Here is a 20,552-nt window from a genome sequence, read left to right on the forward strand (position 1 = left end):
CACACACAGGTATCAAGGCCACACCTTAAACTAAAAGCAGTAAGTGGTAAAGTCCAAGCGATTGCAAACTCTTCCCTAGTGTGTAACGGTTACAGTCCCACTTGTTGCCCTTTTGTTTCACCCTGCAGGAGCTCTAGAAGGTTTTCTAACGTAATCTAAAATTCATGAATACAGAAACTTCCATATCGGCTCAGTGAGATTAGAATTTAGAATGGTTGGCATGCCCACTGAAATCCAGAATCCTTTTCCATCGTTCGAAACAGCCTTAGGAAACTTCCCTTATGGAATTTATAAGGAGTTCTTTTCATCCACCACGTAAACAACATCACAGTCACCGTAAATCTAAGCTTCTTTTCCTCTCTATTCAAGTGACTTTACTTTACTGGGACTTCACGCGATCGAACTTTCTAACGGCACAACAAACGTGAGCCCCACTTGACTTGTTTGGAAAACTTACCCACGCCGTACTTCTCTTTCTTGGTGGGAACCCAGCGTGTCATGGCGTTGTGGTGGTGGGGAACAAAAAAAGATTTGTCTAAATAAATAAATAACTATTTACAATGGGATAAACGAGGGTGGGTAATACACTTTTCCTGCTCGTCCCGAAAAGTCTACTACAGTATTTCCGCCATCATGCCTGCTGTAAGAGGAGGGGAAAGTGTGCAAGGCAAGTCCAGGAACTGAGGGGGTTGGACGGAGGGGGGTGCGCAAGGGAAAATATTCGGGAAACTCTTATTCATTTGCTCACTGGAGGATTCACTAAACAATTGCGGTCTGCAATGTTGTACAAATAAATGTGGTGCATTTCGAAAGGGGTACATTATGTACGAGGCTGGTCATTTTCATAAATCAGATGACACTGGCGTTCAAGTAATTTTATTGGTAAGAGTATTTTGATTATTGGGAGTCGTTCATTCAAATGGTAATAATTTTTTCTAAGGGAAAAAAAAAAAACATGTTTGAATGGAAAATTGTTGACATAGGAACTAGAAACGGCTACACTACGGGTGTCAAACCCAAGGCGTGTGGGCCAGATCTGGACTGCGACATATTTTTATGTGGCCTGCAAAAGTAAGCCAAGCGTGTCAACTTCCATGAAAAAAACTAAACCAAAATCATCATCTAGTAACTTGAACAAGAGTTTAACAGCTATCATTGACTCCTGATTTAAAAATTACTAGTTACCCCACTATTTCTTGGATATTGTACTGTATATGTCATAATAAGAAGTGTTTTACAGTCATAACGACAATGTCGCCTGCAATATTTTTTTCTTTTCACACAAAATGTTATCACAGATTACATCACAAATTAATTAGATGTGTTGATTTGATTGAAGAGTTTGTCCTTAATGACAAAGATGACAATAGCGAAACTTTGCAACCTATCGAAAATCATGATGAACACCACATTCGCGATATCCGCTAACACTTACAAGCATTGGTCGCTCAGTGATATATTATATGTGAGATATTATATTATATTTTTATGTCCATGATTTTTCTAATTATTGTGTGAAATAATTAACAGCATCAGTGTCTTAACACATTCGAGGTCATTTGAGTGAATTTGTTATTTATGCGTATCAAATTGCGAGTCCACATCAGTAATCAGTTGTGACCCCTGATAAGGGGGAGGGGACTTCATTAAGTATCCTCACAATTACTCCCCATAGTAATCATCCCACCAAGCAAATAATAATGTTGAAGACTTTAGTTAATGGAAATTTCTTTGAGGTTAAACGCTTACCTTATGCTTCCCTAGAGTGTAATTTTAGTGGCACAGATTTTAGCAAAGACAAGAGTCATTTGAAGCTCTGATTGGTCATAAAAACAATATTGTATTTAATTTCAAATGCAACACCATCATAATGAAAAACATGCATTTTCTGATATTTGGTAAACAGTTAACTGTTATACACAGATAGACATTTCCACTGCAACACAGTGAAAATAGCATGCAAGCGTGGGCAAAGCAGTTGTGCTGAATTTGTCTTTTATGGTGCCATTTGCTTAATGCCTCCACACCGTAGTTGGAATTATTACAAGACACGCTCAATAGTCTTTTCTGTGTTTCGTGAAGTAGTAATTTACAGCTGTTGGCAGAGAGCTGGTTGACCACTCAGCCTTTTGTTTGCCTGTCGTGTGTGCGTGTGTGTGTGTGTGTGTGTGTGTGTGTGTGTGTGTGTGTGTGTGTGTGTGTGTGTGTGTGTGTGTGTGTGTGTGTGTGTGTGTGTGTGTGTGTGTGTGTGTTTGTGTATGTGTGTGTGTTTTTCCTGCTGCCAAATGGTGCCATCAGTATGTTTAATCATGCAATGCTTTCTTGTTCTCTCAGACAGGTCAGAGTTCTTTTTCACAACTATTGAGTGATCTGTTTTAAAATACAGCCAATGCAATTAGGAAGGCTACATATGTTTAAAAATTTGTCGATGCTGTTTTTGAATAGTCTTTTTTTTTCAAAGGACAGAGCCAATATACTGATGGAAAAATATTAGACAAAAGTTAAGCCATAATGTTAGATAAAAAGCACATATCTTAATACAGATTCAAAACAAAAACCTCTTTTTAATTTGTACATTTCCACTACTCATAGATATAAGATGGAAGTAATCATTTCAAAATGTTCTTGTTCCTGTCAATATTCAACAAATAATACATCTATATCAAAGGAACTTGGTAGACCACAGTTATGGCATAACCGCAGTTCTTTGAGTATTATATTTTGTAAGCTACGTATTTCTTTTAGGGTTTACTTCGAGACAGGATTTTTGTGACCTATTTCTGACTGATCTGAAGGTGTTTGCAAGTAGTGAGAGTATATTTTGAGGGTATATAAAACTTTCTTACCCTTTTCACCTGAAAAACTTTCTTTTTACCCCCAAATCTTATGTCTTTACTTGCACTAAACCTAAAATTTAAGGATGTAACTTCATAGAAGGTTATGGAAAAATCGCAAAGAGGATACAATATTGCCACCACCTGACTTATTTGTGCAATTGCAGATAGCTAATTGTTAGTACCTTACTAAGTGGCACTTTTGCTGCAGTCACTAAAAATAGATGGTGTCCGCTGAGATGCTGATACTAACATGCCATGCATATTATGAGCTGTATCAATATTTATACAATAATACAATATTTTTGCAATAATAATGGACATGCTTCATTTAAATAATAATTTTACTCATCTCTCATGAAGTGCATGTCCTAAATGAACATTCCATCCAATTTCTGTAGCACTTGTCCTCATCAGGGTTTTGGGTGGTCTGACATCTACCTCAGGGGTCACCAATCTTTTTTGAAACCAAAAGATCCTTCTTGGGTATGGATTCATGCGAAGGGCTACCTATTTGATACACACTTCTGAAATATCACACTTTGTTCAAATTACCTTTAATTATGTAATAAATCATAATACTCATTTATGTAAAAACTGAAGACATTCAACATGTGAATGACTCCTCACAATAATAAGGACCTAAATCTCAATACGCAACACTATTTCTATATAAGACTAGTCAGTTATTATAGCGATGATATATTTGTGTTGGAGGCTCCTGCAGGCAAGGTAAGGCTGAAGCCGACATTTTAAGAACCCCCAAAAAGTGAGGCAGACATCACATCCGTGTTGCTAAATCTCAAGAATCTGCATGGGCAAAAAACAAAATTTAGAAGGTCAAAACAAAGTTATCTTCAGCTAAATGAAATAAAACTAACCGAACGTATGAATTGATCCATATCGTTTTATGCGGTTAAGTGAGTGTTCAAGTAAATTTGTTTCAAATCTAAATATCTGAGATAAAAACACCACTTTTCTAGAGTAGTAATGAGTTGCAAAAATACTGCATGAATAAACATTTGGTTTTGCTTCCATGTTTCATGAGTTGAATTTAAAGTTTCAATCCATTTTCTATATAGTATACACACAAGTCCAATTTCTTTCCAATTTTTTCTGATGTGACATCAAGATGCTGATTATAAATCATCATTACTGTATTGCACTGGTATACCTTGGTCTATCGTCACATCAGCACAATGATGTTCCAAGTTTTCTCAATGTGTGAACTGTCCATCAGAACTGAGCCCTTAACTGAATGTTCATTTCTCTACTATGGATCATCTCCAAGGGCGTTTCAGACAATTTGGCAGTACCTCCAGCCAGTTGCAAAACCGCTGACCAAGTGTCACCACACCAGCCCAGGCGTCTTCATCTCCAAGATCATCCAAGGTTAACCATTATTGCAACAATCAAAAACAAAAAGTTATATTTATATTTTTCTAGCGTATAGACACACATGTTTCACAGTCTGAATCATGCTGTTTAGGGGCAATTATCTTGAAATGCCTCAATTTTTTTCCTGCTCTGTGAAGCAATGTTTTATCCATCTCGCTGCCATAGCAGCACAGTGCACTAACTTCTCTGTTGTCTGATGTTTTTTCTTGTCTACCAAGCAACAAAACTGCACCTGACAGCTTGATGTTAGTTTTGAGTTATGTTTCATTTAAACATGATTGATGTTGACAATGTTTAGTGCGTGTAAAATCGTACATTGCAGTTGTAAGGCAAATTTGACAGACACAACCTTTTCCAATATGAAGTCAGTTGATTGGCTTGCAGTGGTCACCATTTGTAGCCTACGTAAAGTTGTCATTGATGTGAATGATAAATAAATAAATAAATAAATAAATAAATAAATAAATAAATAAATAAATAAATAAATAAATAAATACATACATACATACATACATACATACATACATACATACATGCATACATACATACATAACCTTCACAGTTTACTTGTTACTGTCATTAAATACAGATCTACTATCTTTCTTGAACATCACAGGTTTCAATTTCTTCTCCTTCTTTGTCTGCAAGCAAGGAATTTTGTATTTCATGTTTAATTGGCACACAAGGGCCCTTCAAATCTGTTACAATGTGCGCACCATATAAAGCAAAATATCATCTTTAATAATGTAATTAATTGTATTTTAACATAAACAGTGTCAGTGCTCTTCTCTGTTTTACAGGCCAACAGAGGCTTGTCGGCTGAACAATTTAATTAGGCGATTCTCTGAGCTCAACAGAGGGAGCCAAAACGCTTATCAAAGACTTCCTTTTTTTGTGGAAACAAAGGAGGGCTGTCTGAAAGCAAGCAGCATTGTGGACATTACTCTCTGGACATTGTCTGGAGCAGTGAGCCACTTTTAGGGCTGGATACACCTAACAGCATCTGGGAAAAAAAACACAACTGCTGAAAGTGTTGCTTTTGAAATGAAAGCTGTGTGACTTATTTGTGTGAAATATTTGTTGTTGCCATTGTTGTTGTTGTCATGAGCAATGCTATGTGCTTAAATTTGCGCCACTGTCACTGCTACACTGTTGGCCTGCTTTTCCAGTATACAAGTCATACAATTTCAGCTCGGTATCACTTTGATTAATAATTCAAATGTTATTGGGTGCACCAGACAGCAAGGCAACATAAGAATCACTGTTGTTTGTACTCAAGCTTAAAGAGATTGTATTTCCAACTACAGTTGAACGCATTGTATTTCTGTCTTCTGGATCCTCTTGTACTGTAATTTACACAATTTCCATTTATAGCTGATAAAGGTGGCATTAAAAGTCTGTTAACATCAGCTGACAATTATTTGAGTTTACAGAGCCTGTGATTGTTGTTTCGTGTTTTCACTTTTTTGGTCAGTATCAAGTGCAATTGAGCAATGATGACATTGCACATATGAGGGAAAGCATTATAAACATTTTAAACTGGTGTGTTCAGAACCTGCCAATGACACATGGACTACAAAATGAAACTCCATATACGAAGATGAAACATGATCAAATTAATACAACCTCCTATGACACAAATGAGTACATTTCATATTTTTTTCTCACATATCTATGCTTTTTGTCGATCCGCATTTGTGCATATCATTTTAACAAAATTATTGAGCAAGTGTTGACAATGGCTTGATCTCTTTGCCAATGCAATAGTATTAGTCATTATTCCGCCAGACGTCATCAATATGCAAATTGTACACGGATCCGTGTCCCACGGCCCATATTACCTCACTTATAGCTGTTATTTTCCTCAATATGTCCAGAATGACCTCTGAAAGCTTCTAAATCTTGAAGAGTTTGATGTGAGGACTCTCAAGTTCTTTCACATCAACCTCATCAAAACACTCTTTTATCCCCTTTAATTGATACACTGAGGTACATAATACTTTATTCACAGTTGTGTCTCAATACTTTTGTGCGCATATGAGGACTATACTATTGGTTCAGTATGTTTATCTGCACTGAGACCTTGGTCCCCTGTTTCAGCACTATGTCTGTTGGATGCTTTATGTGTTTAGATCCAGTGAAAAGAACATCATTAGTCTCCTTGAGTGTTTTAATCAATAAGAAAACATTTACCGTATTGCTATTGCTTTGCGTAGTGAAAAGTGTGGGCGCAGCCAAACACACTGAAAGTAGCATTTCTGATAATTAAAGTGAGTGCATTTTTGGACTGGCTCAAGCTGCATTGTAGCAAGGAGGCTGATAATGTAATCGGGCTCAAGGGTGGAGTGAGGCAAAGATGAGGAGGACAGAGTGAAGGAGGAAACAATATTCAGTACTTATTGTATGGGACAAATATGCTGTTATACATGTTGTTGGTGCGCTGCAGCTAATCAAATACAATTCTCAACATATCCATTTTTCAGAAAGTGTTTGCGTGTAATGAGAGAAGATATTGAGTGTGCGAGTGTGCTATTCATTTCACTGATATAGTGGAACTGGGCCTCTGCAGCTACCAAAAGGAAGACCCGGCATCTCTTTACTGGATATAAAACAGTCTGTCCTCTGTCAAGGTTTAATGCAATGAGATATGTCTCTGCGCTCTTCCCTTAGTCATTCCTCCTCTATCCCAACCTCTCTATCTCTGTGCCCCTCCTTAATAAAATAATGAAATTCCACTGCCCTAGCTGTCTCGGGACGGCTGACACTTGGCCAGATTCATTGGTGCAGCACACTAGCTGAGTCATAAAGGTTTCACCGTGCACCGGAATGTAGATGAGGGTGTGGCAAACCAGAGAAACACCAGCATCAGGATAATGCATGCTTGCTCAAAATAAACACAATACACCGCTTTATTGCTTTACACTCAGTCATGCAAAATATCACAGTGCATTACTGACAATTAAAGGAGAAAAATGAAATAGTGTATTAAAGTACTCTATATATGCCATTAAGTGATTCTAATTAGAGCTTCAGCGGTACAGGAGAGACAACATCTTATTTGCTGATCATGTCAACCTTTTCGTTTATCTTTGGGGAGAAAATGACTGTTGGTTAACAAATGTAAAAGTGAAAGCAAAATTTACAATATACTAACTATATTTAGTAAATACTGTATGTTGAATAAAAATGGCTTTTCTTGAATGCAACTATGCGTAACACTACAAATGAAAACCACTGCATAGAATCTCAGTTGGTAAGGCTTCAAGGCTTTATTATTTCAGCACATCATGGAACAGTAGCAACCACTGTCAGGACATTAACCAGTTCGGTACCAACCTTCTTACTAACATATTCTAGTGTCAAGCATAAAGATGCTGCAAACAAATCTACACTAAGCACAATTATACTGTAGTTATAATTGTTGTGAGATTCTCATTACTTTGAAAATGGTTAAAGTGTAGCATCCATGCAACAAGTTGAGACAGTCACCTTTACAATTTAACAGACGACATATACGAGCCTCGCAGGAGAGCAGTTGCTTTAGCTGCAAGTTACTAACACATACATAAACACTACTACGGTTTTCCATTTTTTCCATCAACCTCTTTTTCCACTTCTTTTTGTCTTCCTTTCTTTTCATCATCATGGTCCTCCCCTTCTTCTTTGTGATCAGATTCATCCGCTCCTTCCTCCTCATCCTCTTTTACTGGATCTTCTGCGTCCGCATCTTCAGATAGAAACAAGAGGAATGAGTAATTTATTTATTGCACCAGCCAAAATACAAAATATGTGCTCTACTGTATGTATGTGCGTGTGTGTGTGAGAATTTACCCTCTCCATCAGCTTCATCCTCACCCTCGTCATCTTCCTCTCCTTTGTCCTTGTCATCTACTTCCTCCTTCTCTTCCTCTTCCTCCTGCTCCTCCTCCTCTTCTTCTTCCTCCTCCTCCACCTCTTCCTGAGGAGGGCTTCTCTCTGATTGCTGTGCCATACTTGCTGATATTGTCTCCTCAGCGGAGATTGTTGATCCGTACAAGCGAGAGGTCAATAGGTACGGAGGATATGAATGCAGCTGAGATTGCATGGAGACTCTTTGCATGGCTCTTCCATGAAGAGGTCCAGCGAATGCAGCTTGCGAGTGAACAACAGATGACATCTGGCCACAGCGATCTAAGCGGTTTTCTTCTCCTTCAAGCAGCTTTCTAAGATCGTATTGAACACGGACAGCAAGGAAACATATTCACGGCATTTGTTTCTTAACTTCCATGCAACATGTGCGTAGGGGTCAAACCTGTAGGCTGCAATTTCAATATCCAAGGCCATCTTCACATTCAAGAGATCTTGATAATCTTTTAGGTAGCGAGCCATTTCGTTCTTGTTTCCCCTCAATTCTTCCTCCAGATGATTTATGGCATCCTGCGAAGACAAATAAAATGACATTATTCGCAGAAATTGCCTTGCCCGGACACACATCAATGTCCTTGATTTGCTCACCTGCAGTGCAGAAATCTCAGCACTCTGTTTCTCCTCCACTTCCTGCAATTGGTTTTCCAATGCTTGGTTTATCTCTCTACAAGCATCAATCTCCAACATCCTAGTTTTTAGCTGCCTGCGGTATTCACCAGCCTCATCTTTGACATTACGTACATTCTCCGTATTGCGAGCAGTGCCCACCGACATAACGTTCATCTTATTGCAGAACCACTCCTCAGCTGACTGGCGATTGCGTTGCGCCATGGTCTCATACTGGGCTCGAATGTCCCGTAAAGCAACCGATAGGTCAGGTTTAACTACATTCATCTCTACAGACACTTCTGCGCTGTATTGGATTTGGGCCTGGAGTTCTGCTATTTCACTCTCGCAAAGACGCTTCAGGAAGGCCAACTCATCCAGCAGAATTTCCACTCTTTTTTCGAGCTCACTTCTTTCCATTGCTGCCTCATCTGCCTCCTTTCTGGCATCCATAAGCCTGCCTTCTGCCCCCTCCCTTCCAAGAACTTCATCCTCATAGCGTTTTTGGAGGTTCTTCAGCACGCCCTCTATCTCATCCCTGTGGTGCTGGGCAGCTTGTCTCTCATATCGGGCCTCCTCCACCGCAGCATTTAGCTGGCGGATCTCGTGCTCGTATTGACCCCGGAGGTTCGATGGCTCTGTTTGGCGCTGTCTGAGCAACAGTCGTTCAGTCTCCAGCAACTTGTTTTGTTGCTCCAGTTCATGAACCCTATCTATGAAGTTTGCAAAGCGATCATTTAGGTCTTGTAGCTCAGCCTTCTCCTGCGTCCTTAATCGTTTGAATTCAGAGGTGACCTGTGCTGCTTGGTCAAGGCGTAGCTCGGAGGCTGCTGTATACCCTGGAGCGGAAAGCAGAAAAGAGCTGGAGGTACCTCGAGTGTGGGTAGGAAAACTTCTGTATGACGATGCATACTGTGTTGGGGCAGAGTGGCTCGAATATGCAGCCCTTGATTCGAGACCTCCACTTGATCCATACCCTGCACTACGCACAACGGTTCTCCTCTTGTAAGTAGAAGGAAAATAAAAGTCAAAGCCGGTAGAAGTCATGATTAAAGGTAATCTGCTTCTTGTGTCTTGGGGTACAGCTGCTTCAACTGCGCAGTGATTCTGCATTACACTGGCTTTTATAGAGCCTGTAATGACCGTGACGTAAGCTACTTTTTGCAGACATGCTGACAAAAGGAATTGATAATGGGCCAGCGAGCCAGTCTCAGCCAAGAGTGAGAGGTGGGGTGAGGATGTTCAATATGTTGAGTGGTACTGCAACAAGCAGGGTCACTGAGTGCAGCTTCCTGCATCCACCACATTACATAGTACCTGCAAGTTGCAACATGTATTTTTCAATGCCTGTCATGTTATGAGTAACATGGTATGTTTTTATTTCATGCAACTAAATGCAATGGTGATGCATACAACCTTATGAAAGCATGTAAGGTTTATGAGGTCCACTTAGTTGTACTTTAAATCTCTTTCAAACATAATAGTCAATGTTTGCCCTCTAGCGGATGTTAGATTGCCATGCAGGTGGTTCCTTTTGATGGTAGACTATTTTTTTATCAGATCTTTATTAAACGCCACATTTTACAAAATAAACTCCTCAAAAGAATCACAACCAGAAGTTCAGAATGATGAAAGCTGTTACACAAGAACTCAAATTAATTAATCAAGATCAGTGAACGTTTGGGAATATGCATTTATTTAAGCAATTGACGGGCAACTGAACATCACAATAGATTTGTTTAATATGCAAATATGTGATTGGCCAAGCGAATACAGCATTGGCCAATGAGCGGCAAGTTTACTAGTGAGTGGCGCACTCCAAGCCCAGGCGCTCCTTACACTAACAACAACAACAAAGGTAGGTGAAATGAGAACTTTAAAACTTAAATAGTAGGACATATTGACTCTCGCAGGGTTTTGAGACTATACTGCTCTTGTCCTAATGTTCCGTTCCCGTTGAGACGGAAATGAATGGTAAGTATCAGTTGCTTTACATCGATCGGCTCCTTTGAATGAAGCAGTAGCACATCCAACTCACGTATGCTCACCATTACTCTGCTCAGGTACCTAACGGAAATGTTAGGTTTGTTACCTTTATTATGGAGGACAACTAGCAGCCCGTTGAGTTGTCCAACTACCACTCTAACTGATTTATTGAGTTGATGCTTTTCTTTTCAATCCGACTGTGTCCTGTGGCAGAGCTAGGCTAACTATGCTATACTTTCATTGACATTCTGAGTAAGGTTAAGCTAACCTTATAGGCAATGTGCTGAGTAATAGTTCATCAAAACCCCAAGGACTGTAACATACTCCTGCCAACACGCATTACTTATACCAGTACTTTCAACATACACTTGTCACCTGACGATCCAAGTTTTTTCTTTCAGTGCTGATATATTCTATTCTCGTAAATAGATCCGACCAGGATATGAACCCAAAGGTCGATGGTCTGTTGTTATCAAATGCCACTTCATTCCAGACATAAAAAATGGTAAGGTGATCTGATTTAATTTTTGTACATGTTTTGCCAATCAATCAAGTTGTGCACGGAACACCCGAGTGAGCAATGTGTGAGTTTCTCCTGTTTTCCGACTTGTGTTTCATAGATACGCATTGCAGCATTAAATGCAGCATCGACAGCTGCAGATGAGTCGCAAGACCCGTTGAGAAGTAAAAAAAGCCGAACAAAAGAGGCGCAGGTAGAGTCAATCTATGCAATGCTTATTCTCTCCTGCTGACATTTCCGTAATGAGATTTTCTTTTGTTTGTTTTTTCTGTGTAGGAAGCTGAGGCTTTTGCTTTGTATCATAAAGCTTTAGATCTGCAAAAACATGACAAGTTTGAAGCGTCTGCCGAGGCATATCATGAGTTGCTTAAAACGCCACTCCTCAAAGAGGTAGATTACCATTCAACATCAGCGTCTTCACTTATTATACAGTCAAGTCTTGAATTGCTTTGCATCCATAAATTGTTAAACAAGGCCTTAACTGGCATTAAAAGGTCTTAAAAATGACAGTCCATGGCTGTAATGTATCCTTTTTGCATAACAATAATATTTCAAATGTCGTCTACAGATAATCAACGAGCTGTTAATATCCCAATTTGATTTGCTATTTTAAGAAAAATCCTGTTTGAAGTATTGTAACTCATTTTCTTTTCATGATTTAAGGCCATGCCCTCGGAGGATCAGAGCCTGGGTCTCAAGCATCCCGGACTGATGTTGAAGTATTCCACATTTAAAAACTTGGCTACTATGGCAGCATCACGAGATGATCTTCAAACAGCGATGGAATTTTACTTAGAGGTCATTAAACAATCCTACATACCGCTAGAATTTTATCAATGAAAAAAAGATTCATATCCTGTTTATAATACTGTGCATTTATGCAGGCAGTTTTATTGGATTCCACTGATGTGAACATGTGGTACAAAATTGGACAAGTGGCTGTACGACTGCTGCGCATTCCTTTGGCTCGACATGCCTTTGAGGAGGGATTACAGTGTAACCCGGACCACTGGCCCTGCCTGGACAATCTGATCACTATTCTCTACACACTTTGTGACTATACATGTAAGTTAAATAGTGCCAATATCAGTTTGCTGTCACTGGTGAGCAGGTCTCCCTCACAGTTCAGAGGGTGCAGGTTCGATTCCACCACCGGCCCTCCCTGTGTGGAATTTGCATGTTCTCCCTGTGCCTGCGTGGGTTTTCTCAGGGCACTCTGGTTTCCTCCCACATCCCAATAACATGCTTGGTAGGCCGATTGAGCACTCCAAATTGCCCGTAGGTGCAAGTGTGCATGGTTCGTTTCTGTGTGCCCTGCGATTGGCTGGCAACTGGTTCAGGGTGTCCCCCGCCTACTGCCCGATGACTGCTGGAATAGGCCCCAGTATGCCCACGACCCCCGTGGGGACAAGCGGTACAGAAAATGGATGGATGGATAGGGTTTGCTGTCAATGGTTACCCAAAACAAGTGTTAAAGTAATGATTGTCTGCATAAATATTTCCAGGGTGTTTGTACTTCATCAGTAAAGCCCTTGAAAAAGATCACTGTTACACAAAAGGCCTGGTGTTGAAGGAGAAAATCTTTGAGGAACAGGCCAGTCTTAAAAGGGACACGATGCAAATGTTCAAGAGATGGTGACTGCACTCATTTTTCTATTCTTCACTTTCTGTAAATTCTTTAGAAAATTCTTGTCACTTTCAAACGTCGTCGTGATGTTTCTTTGCAGTGACATGTCTGTCCACTACGTAGAAGTGGAGGAGGAGGAACGCAAATCCATTGTGGAAGAAGCTCTAGAATTACGAAAACGCAGGCAGGCTCTCTCGCACACAGAACCGACCCCTGACCTTGTCTTGGTTAAGCCTATCCGTTGTCTTTCGTGAGTACTCTTAACAGTGTTTGTAAATTATTTCTAATATAATAATATAATATAAAAATCAAATATAATAATATAACACACACAAGGGCATATAACAATTGAATAGACAGAGATTATAGATAATACCAAGCTCTCCTTGAATTTTGAATTGATTTAAGAGGTGTGTTTCAAAACTTTTCTGTATTTTTTGTATTTCATTGTGTTGTGAGTTCTATTGAACATTTGACCTCAAATACATTTTTGGGATGAATTGATTTGACATGGGACTATTTTCTGAACCCAGGTGGAAGCATGTGGGTGAAAGCCTTATTGCAATGTATAGATATCAAACCACGTGCGGGCCGCCACGTCTAAGTCTTGGTCGCAGGATTGACTTATCTGCATACCATGACCGAAGCTTCCTCCAAAACCTGCCTGAACCGGGCAGTCCGATCAGCACGGTCCAGACGACAGTGCTGAGCAGCAGTCCCAGCTCATCTCTGCCACCGACTCTCCTTCCTGAGCCATCGGCACTCTCACAACCTGCCGTCCAAACCCAAATTGCCATCGTGGAAATCCCCGCAGCTGCTCCTTCTGTCGGTCAGTTACACCAAGCAAGTTTCTAATGATGATTTAATGATGTAAAATCATATGTTATAACATTGTTTCTTCACCACCCATGGTTTCAGCTATGGACATTTCATTGATAGACAAGGCAAAGAAAACATCTAAAAGGAAACGTGCAGTAGAAGATAACGTTGAGACCGCCAAGAGACGTTCAGCACGGGTTCGAAACACTAAATGCAAAAAGGAAGAGAAGATTGATTTTCAGGAATTACTTTTCAAGTACCTTCCTTCAAGGTAACCTTGTTGTTATCTTCCCACTTGTGTGCTCCGCTGTTGTATCTTATGAGATGTTGTTTGTTAATGTAAATGATTATTTTGCACAGCACACCTGTAATACTGAACATAACCGATAAGAAGACAGGCGGATTGTTTGCTATTGAAGTATTGATGCATCATATCTTTCCCCTTCTTATAGGCTAAGGAAGTTTGACCCAGATAATGAAGATGAAAGTTTGAGTAATCTTGAGCCACAATGTGATGTGAAGGATGACATGCAGCCTCTACTTGGGAGCTGCGTTCCAGTTGACGCAGTTGATTACATGGAATCTGGTACACGCATACCTCCATGGATCGCTCCGTCCTTGACATAATCTTTCTTATTAACAAAATATTTCATTTTGTATTTTTTCTAGAGCAACAGGATGTTCATAACTTCCTTCTCGGAAATATGAACAATGGAGGAATACTGGACCTGATGTTGTGCTATCTAAAAGCAGTGGGTCGGAAGTTCATGGAGGAGTGGCCTCCAGGTATGACCGCTGTGGTTCTGGAGGTGTTCCAGGCTTGGAGAAAGCACAGCTGTGGCCTTCCTAACCCTTTGTTTCGAGACTGCCGTAACCAGCACATCCGGGTAAATAACAAAACAGGAAATATTTGCTACAAATCCAATTGTTGAAGCATGCATCTATAATTTCCCATTGTTATCCTTTGCTTATTCCTGCTTTTTCACTGTTAAATTTAGTCGTGGAATAATCTGAGTTTGGAAGTACGCTGTGAGGCACTATAGACTTTCTTTAATTTGACCCATAAACATGCACGATTTTCAACAGACGAATACATTCTAATCAGTGAGTATTTCACTTCTCTTATTTCAGGAAATGTTGGAAATGAGCTTGGCATGTATGGAATTACAGTTGGAGCAATGGTTGCTCAACAAAGGCAAGACTGGTTGGTACCTCGAACACCTTTTGATGATCAAGCATAAACTTTTAAACTTTTTGGGTTAAAAAAAAAAAAAAGTACAGTATTATAAAATGTCTTACTACTATTTTTCACTGCCTTTAGTGACCACTAGAAGAAGCATGGATTCCTGCAATGACACGGCTGAAAACGAATTCCCTGGGCAGCATTTCCAGGCTGATGTCTTGCTCCTGGCTTTAGGTTCATCCCAGAAGGATCTGTTTGAGGACAATTGGTTGGATTTCACAGTGCGTGTCTACTGGCTGAAGGCCAGATCCCTTGCTCTCCAGGTAAATGGAGTACACACATTGTTGTTCTTGTTTTCAGGTCTATACCAATGAGATATGACAAGAAGGTTTGTCTCTCTTTTCAGGGAGATATGGAATTGGCTCTCGAGAGCTATGATGTCTGTACAGGGCTGTTGCAGAGCAAACCCAAGCCGCCTGAAGGGAGATATTACACCATCAAACTGCCTAATTTAAGCCTAGATGCAGCAATCTCTGTTGATGAGGTCAGTGTTTATTACTCAAAATATGTTTGGCTTTCACCGATAAAGTCCTAGTTTATTTCATTCCAAATGTATTTGTTTGATCAGATTGACAAAAGACTGAAGTCTCTGGAGCGCTGTCAGTCATTGGAGGAAATCCAGCATCTCTTTGAGTCTGCGGACTTTGAATCGGTCGTGCGCTTGTTGCAGCCTACTCTGAACTATGGCAGCAGCAGGAGTAAACATCTGGAGTTTGTTAGCTCAACACCAGAACGTCCTGCTCAGCTTCTGCTGCTGCAGGTCAGATGCCGCTCACTAGTCAACAAGAAACCGTTTTCTTCATGGGACGCCGAGTTATGATGTGTGATGATTGGTGCCTCTGTGTGTAATTTTGCCACAGAATTCACTGTTGAGACTCCAAGATTATCAGCAATGTTTAGAGACAAGTGAGATGGCTCTGAATGAAGCTTTGCAGCAACTCAACTCTTCCACAAGCAGTTCTTCACCTGTGAAGGAAGAATGGCTCAGCACCATTACAAAGCTGTTGGAGGGCATTGACGTCTGCTTTACCAAAGACTCCGAGCTCCTTAGCAACATCACCCACTTCTCCAGTATGGCTCGACTGGCAAACAATCTTATTCAGGTTAGCTGAGTGCTGACTAGTACTACTCATCATTACATTCAAGACCCATGCATGGTAAGAGGCGTTCTTCTATATGGGATGTAAAAAAAAACGTTTTCGATGTCTTTTCAGCTGATCGACCTCAGCATGACAATTTCCGACGATCCCAAAGAACCTTATTTCTTTTCTGTACTGCCATGGATTATTTTGTATCACATCATCAAACACGAAGAAGCTGCTTTTAATGCTATGCTTCAACAACATATGTCTGTAGGGGACGAGGAAGGTTTGTGGACTCATTCCATGCTTGTGCCTTGTTTACTTTGCTATTACACTGAATCACGGTTGTTAACATGACTTTTAGATGATTCAGACACTCCAATGCTGCCATCCTCCCTTATGCTTCTGAACACCGCTCATGAGTATCTTGGACGTCGTTCCATGTGCTGCTGTTCAGATGGTTCACTACTCAAGTTTTTCGTAAGCATGGGCATACTTTCAAACAACTCCTCTAGACTTTGCATAATACAATTGTCTGCATGAATTAAATTGAATGTATAACATTGAGTTTGTTTGACAGCAATTTGATGTTTACCTTAGGTTGGAGTTTTGGAAAAAGAGTTTGCAACAACTGGTGCTGCCAACAATATTAGTCATCCTTACAAAGAGGAGTTAGAGATGGCTTTGGAACAGTGCTTCTTCTGCCTCTATGCCTATCCTAGTAAGAAGAGCAAGGCCCGCTTCCTTGAAGACCACTCTTCTCCACAGGTCAGATTCTTATCTTAGAATTTAACCCAATCTTTGTGCTCCTCTAAGCAAGCCTACAGGGTCACGAAATGTATTAAAATGAAACTGCTTTTGAAACACATGAACATCATTCACTTGTCATTGCAGGTCCATGATTAGTGGCCGCAATGGATCAAAGATTTTGCTGTAAAAGTGCAATAAACCAATTTTTCAGAATTTAGGCACATTTCCTAGCTAAGAGAGTTATTACCCATTAAGCCATACTTGTTCATTTGTCCAGGATCCTTTTAAGAATAGTAATTTTGTAGTTTTTGTGCTTGGCCACTGGGTGGTGCTATGGCTATAGCAATATGTTAGACACATTTGAATATATTTTGGTGATGCGCTGATATCCTATTCAAGAGGTTTTCCCTTCAAATCCTATTACATTACCGTACATTGAATGGGCTTTGCCAGCGTCAAATGTAATAGAATACCTCTAATAATATCAAATATACTCATCTGGTCCCTGATAACTGTGTTGCAGGTTGAGCTGCTGTGGAGAGATGCCCTTTTCATGTTCCAGTATTTCAAACCAAAATCAATGCCCGAGTTTGACAGCTACAAAACAAGCACCGTATCTGCAGATTTAGCTAATCTGTTGAGGAGATTTGCAGGAATCGCCCCCCCAAGTGAAACTCCCACCCTCACCATGGATGAGGTTGCAGCCTACATTGAGGGCATGACAACAAAGGTCGGTTTGTGAGCCCACGGTTTATTTTATGGTTTATTTCAAACTTTCTAGAAGATTCAGTTTGCTCTCATGTTTTCAATTTGTTTCTTTTTAAGACCCCAAGCCTTCCTGAGGGTAGTCCTCCAGCCCCTCCAATCATTAATGAGTTGTACTACTTGCTGGCTGATTATCACTTCAAGAATAAGGAACAGTCCAAAGCCATAAAGTTTTACATGCATGACATCTGTGTGTGTCCGAACAGGTAGGTAGTTGAGCTACTCTCAATCACGAAATTTAATTATTTGAAGATTTTATAGTAAATGTTATAAACCGAATGTGATAACTTTTGTTGTTTGGTCTGCTTTCCCCCCCCCCCCCCCCCCCCCCTCAACTTTGCTTGCACTGATGCTCATGTGTGTTTGTGGGCAGGTTTGATTCCTGGGCAGGAATGGCCTTAGCTCGGGCCAGTCGTATTCAGGAGAAACTCAACTCCAATGAGCTAAAAAGTGATGTACCCATATGGAAACATTCACAGGCTGTACTTAACTGCTTTAAGCGGGCCCTGGAGATAGACAGCTCCAATCTGTCGCTGTGGATCGAGTATGGAACCATTTCTTATTCTTTGCACTCCTATGCTTCACGTCAGCTAAAGCAGTGGCGTGATGAGCTTCCGTCAGAGGTGGTTAAACAGGTGAGCCGCATGTTAACATGGTCTTGTCAGTGAAACCGTTTTACAATGGAGGTGTCACATGTCACACACTTGGTTCTGCCTTGTGTCGAGAACTGTGGTAACGAGCTAACATACCTCTTAAACCTCTGCCCTGTTTTTATATTCAGATGGAGGAAAGGAGAGAATCCATGTTAGAGACGGCATCTCAGAGTTTCCAGGGAGCTTCCCGTTGTGAGGGGGACAGTGATGAAGAAGAGTGGCTCATCCACTACATGTTGGGCAAGATAGCAGAGAAACGCAAAGAGACACCTGTGGAATATCTGAAGCTTTACAAAAAGGTAAGCCGGTCTGCACACCTCACTCTTTTTCCTCTCATATCCAAGGACTTTTGAATACAGCCGACCTCTGCATACTCGCAGTTTGGCAACTATGGATTCGCATATTCGTGGATTTAGAGGAAAAAAAAAACATTAACGAGACACTGACATTTGCTATTTGCTACGGACGGGGGCCAGGTCAGCGGGTGCCTGTTCGTCACTATTGTATAATAATTGTATAATATTAATACTGATCTTGTATAATCAGAAAACTAGGTAAATGTGATGAAAGTAATTCTTGTAATTATTCTAATAAAATAGGCTGCACTCTTAGGGAGATTGCTTGTTTCATAACCCACCTACAGAAACAAAGATTACTCTTTCCCTCCCCTCACAAGATGTTCTTATTGTGTGAGTGTGTGCTTTCCCAAGAGGTACAAAACATACAGCATTAGTCATAGCGCTGTTATGATGAAATTCTTGGAGGCAGGTGAACTTTGAAATTTCAAACACTATGTCATGGAGTTCAGAAGCAGATTGTGGTGTGACTGAGTGTCTTGCTAAACAAGAATAGTGAATTCATCCATACCAGAACCCTTCTTGTCATTTCACCTGCTCTATTATACTACCGAATTGCTCTTTACTGGTTTGTTGAGTGTCATCTGTTTGCATTTGAAGGCAGCACACTTTCTGCATGAAGAGGCTGCCAGGTATCCTCGTAAAATCCACTATCACAATCCACCTGACCTGGCTATGGAGGCCCTGGAGGTAAATCACTCTCAAGCAGTGTACTGATGTTCCAGCTTGAGTGCTGGATTCAGTAGGTCTAAATTATGAGGCACTCAGTTTTGTTTTTTGAATGCATTCCCGTTAAAAGGCATCATTAACTATTTTTCTACCAGTTGCACTTCCGCCTCAGCGCCACCATCTTAAAGCTCCTGGAGGCTAATGAACCCAGGCTGGACCATGAAGTCTTGTTTAGTTTGCTGGTTGAGGCCGCGACAGGGCCATTTGCCATAGGTGAAGAGAAGAGTGTACCCAGCATCCCCAGGTCTAATGAAAAGTGAGTAAGCGTTTTGACAGTCGGTCACCCAACAGGAATGATGGAACCGATTCTTTCATTGTAAAAATAATGTTTCCTTAATCATTTCAGGGAGAAATCTACTGTGATGGATGAAGACTTTAATAGTTCTTCGATAGGCATAGGCAACATCCTCGGTTCCTCCCTTCCATCAGTTGCCACTCCAGGTGTGACATCGCCTCTCTACGTGGCCACGCCGTTTGACCACGATTACGCCAAACGCAAAACTCTCCGACGGCAGCAGTGGCAGCAGCAGCGGCATGAGGAACAGCAGGCTGATGGTACAGTCTCAGTCCTAGGCACTGTCTCTGGGCTTGGGCCCTTTGCCCTTTTTGCACTGGGGCCACTGAAGTTCACTGAGGGGTGCTCAGATTGATAATCACCATGTTGTGTGGCCTTGGTTTGAGTTACAGTGGACCCTTTGCACTGGATGATTGGGATGCGGTGAAATGGGCAATATGGCTACAGTCGACTTGCTAGATTGCATTTCCAAAACAACGGTAGATTGAGATTTGCGAGGGGACACTGGCCGGAATGTGCGCATGCATGTGTGTGGCTTGTCTCAGCTTTGTCCTTTTAGCTTTCCTTAGCAGTTAGTCAGTTTTCTTCTCCTAATATGGTTGGACCATCAATGGTAACTAATTTCAGTTTAAACAACGTCATTAGTACTAAAAACACTTGTTGAGTTGTGAGCTGATCTGGATCCCTTTCACATCAAGAAGTTTACTCCTTGCTAGACACTTCCACTGATGACCGCATCATGTTCTCCATCTTGTACAAGGGGACACAAGATCAAACGATTAATCCATCACTCAACAATTTGCCAGCTGGCACAATTCAATGACCTGCTGTATCAGCGCGCTGCTAGAGTCTTGTCTTCACTTCTGGTGTGCAGCTGATAATGATTTCACCCAAACACGGTGCCCTTCTTTCATCGATAAATTATTCGCTTTCATTCTTAATCTATAAATGCAATATTAATTATAGTACTGTCTGTGCTTTTA

General features: G+C 40.7%; 3 protein-coding genes and 1 long non-coding RNA gene across 11 annotated transcripts in view; 2 read left to right on the forward strand and 2 right to left on the reverse strand.

The window, feature by feature from the left end:
- Positions 1-661, reverse strand: part of dock5 (dedicator of cytokinesis 5) — a 30,991-nt gene extending 30,330 nt beyond the window's left edge. The window contains exon 1 of one of the 2 annotated variants that reach the window (XM_049716661.2): positions 458-660. In XM_049716661.2, the coding sequence (XP_049572618.1) occupies positions 458-500 (43 nt within the window). In that variant the 5' untranslated portion in view covers positions 501-660. Of the gene's footprint in view, positions 1-457 lie in introns of both variants that reach the window. The other variant, XM_068650148.1, reaches the window with a different exon arrangement.
- An 82-nt stretch (positions 662-743) lies between these two features.
- LOC125965826 (uncharacterized) lies at positions 744-5,641 on the forward strand. The gene is made up of 3 exons (XR_007479979.1): positions 744-882; positions 4,126-4,226; positions 5,033-5,641. It is a non-coding gene; the product is annotated as an uncharacterized lncRNA (long non-coding RNA).
- Positions 5,642-7,478: 1,837 nt separating this feature from the next.
- neflb (neurofilament light chain b) lies at positions 7,479-9,831 on the reverse strand. Of its 2 annotated transcripts, none has more exons than XM_049716664.1 (4): positions 8,727-9,831; positions 8,524-8,648; positions 8,088-8,434; positions 7,479-7,959 (listed from the first exon to the last, which is right to left on the reverse strand). In XM_049716664.1, the coding sequence occupies exons 1-4, from the start codon at positions 9,789-9,791 to the stop codon at positions 7,808-7,810; spliced, it is 1,689 nt and encodes a 562-aa protein (XP_049572621.1). In that variant the 5' UTR covers positions 9,792-9,831; the 3' UTR covers positions 7,479-7,807. The 2 variants fall into 2 exon arrangements, with proteins under 2 accessions (XP_049572621.1, XP_049572620.1); XM_049716663.1 differs by having other exon boundaries at positions 8,064-8,434.
- A 700-nt stretch (positions 9,832-10,531) lies between these two features.
- Positions 10,532-20,552, forward strand: part of cabin1 (calcineurin binding protein 1) — a 28,735-nt gene continuing 18,714 nt past the window's right edge. For 4 of the 6 annotated variants that reach the window (XM_049716654.1, XM_049716655.1, XM_049716656.1 and 1 more), the window contains exons 1-27: positions 10,532-10,602; positions 11,160-11,235; positions 11,351-11,443; positions 11,527-11,640; positions 11,914-12,048; positions 12,135-12,315; positions 12,756-12,885; positions 12,978-13,127; positions 13,411-13,706; positions 13,796-13,967; positions 14,149-14,282; positions 14,366-14,583; positions 14,828-14,900; positions 15,018-15,202; positions 15,286-15,423; positions 15,508-15,699; positions 15,800-16,042; positions 16,154-16,307; positions 16,386-16,501; positions 16,622-16,789; positions 17,295-17,501; positions 17,597-17,742; positions 17,910-18,171; positions 18,318-18,488; positions 19,146-19,235; positions 19,370-19,530; positions 19,621-19,829. In XM_049716654.1, coding sequence (XP_049572611.1) covers positions 11,233-11,235; positions 11,351-11,443; positions 11,527-11,640; positions 11,914-12,048; positions 12,135-12,315; positions 12,756-12,885; positions 12,978-13,127; positions 13,411-13,706; positions 13,796-13,967; positions 14,149-14,282; positions 14,366-14,583; positions 14,828-14,900; positions 15,018-15,202; positions 15,286-15,423; positions 15,508-15,699; positions 15,800-16,042; positions 16,154-16,307; positions 16,386-16,501; positions 16,622-16,789; positions 17,295-17,501; positions 17,597-17,742; positions 17,910-18,171; positions 18,318-18,488; positions 19,146-19,235; positions 19,370-19,530; positions 19,621-19,829 — 4,141 coding nt within the window. In that variant the 5' untranslated portion in view covers positions 10,532-10,602; positions 11,160-11,232. The remainder of the gene's footprint in view (positions 10,603-11,159; positions 11,236-11,350; positions 11,444-11,526; positions 11,641-11,913; positions 12,049-12,134; positions 12,316-12,755; positions 12,886-12,977; positions 13,128-13,410; positions 13,707-13,795; positions 13,968-14,148; positions 14,283-14,365; positions 14,584-14,827; positions 14,901-15,017; positions 15,203-15,285; positions 15,424-15,507; positions 15,700-15,799; positions 16,043-16,153; positions 16,308-16,385; positions 16,502-16,621; positions 16,790-17,294; positions 17,502-17,596; positions 17,743-17,909; positions 18,172-18,317; positions 18,489-19,145; positions 19,236-19,369; positions 19,531-19,620; positions 19,830-20,552) is intronic. The other 2 variants (XM_049716657.1, XM_049716658.1) reach the window with 1 other exon arrangement.

The sequence above is a fragment of the Syngnathus scovelli genome, chromosome 3, assembly GCF_024217435.2.
Source record: "Syngnathus scovelli strain Florida chromosome 3, RoL_Ssco_1.2, whole genome shotgun sequence".
Classification (NCBI taxonomy): domain Eukaryota; kingdom Metazoa; phylum Chordata; class Actinopteri; order Syngnathiformes; family Syngnathidae; genus Syngnathus; species Syngnathus scovelli.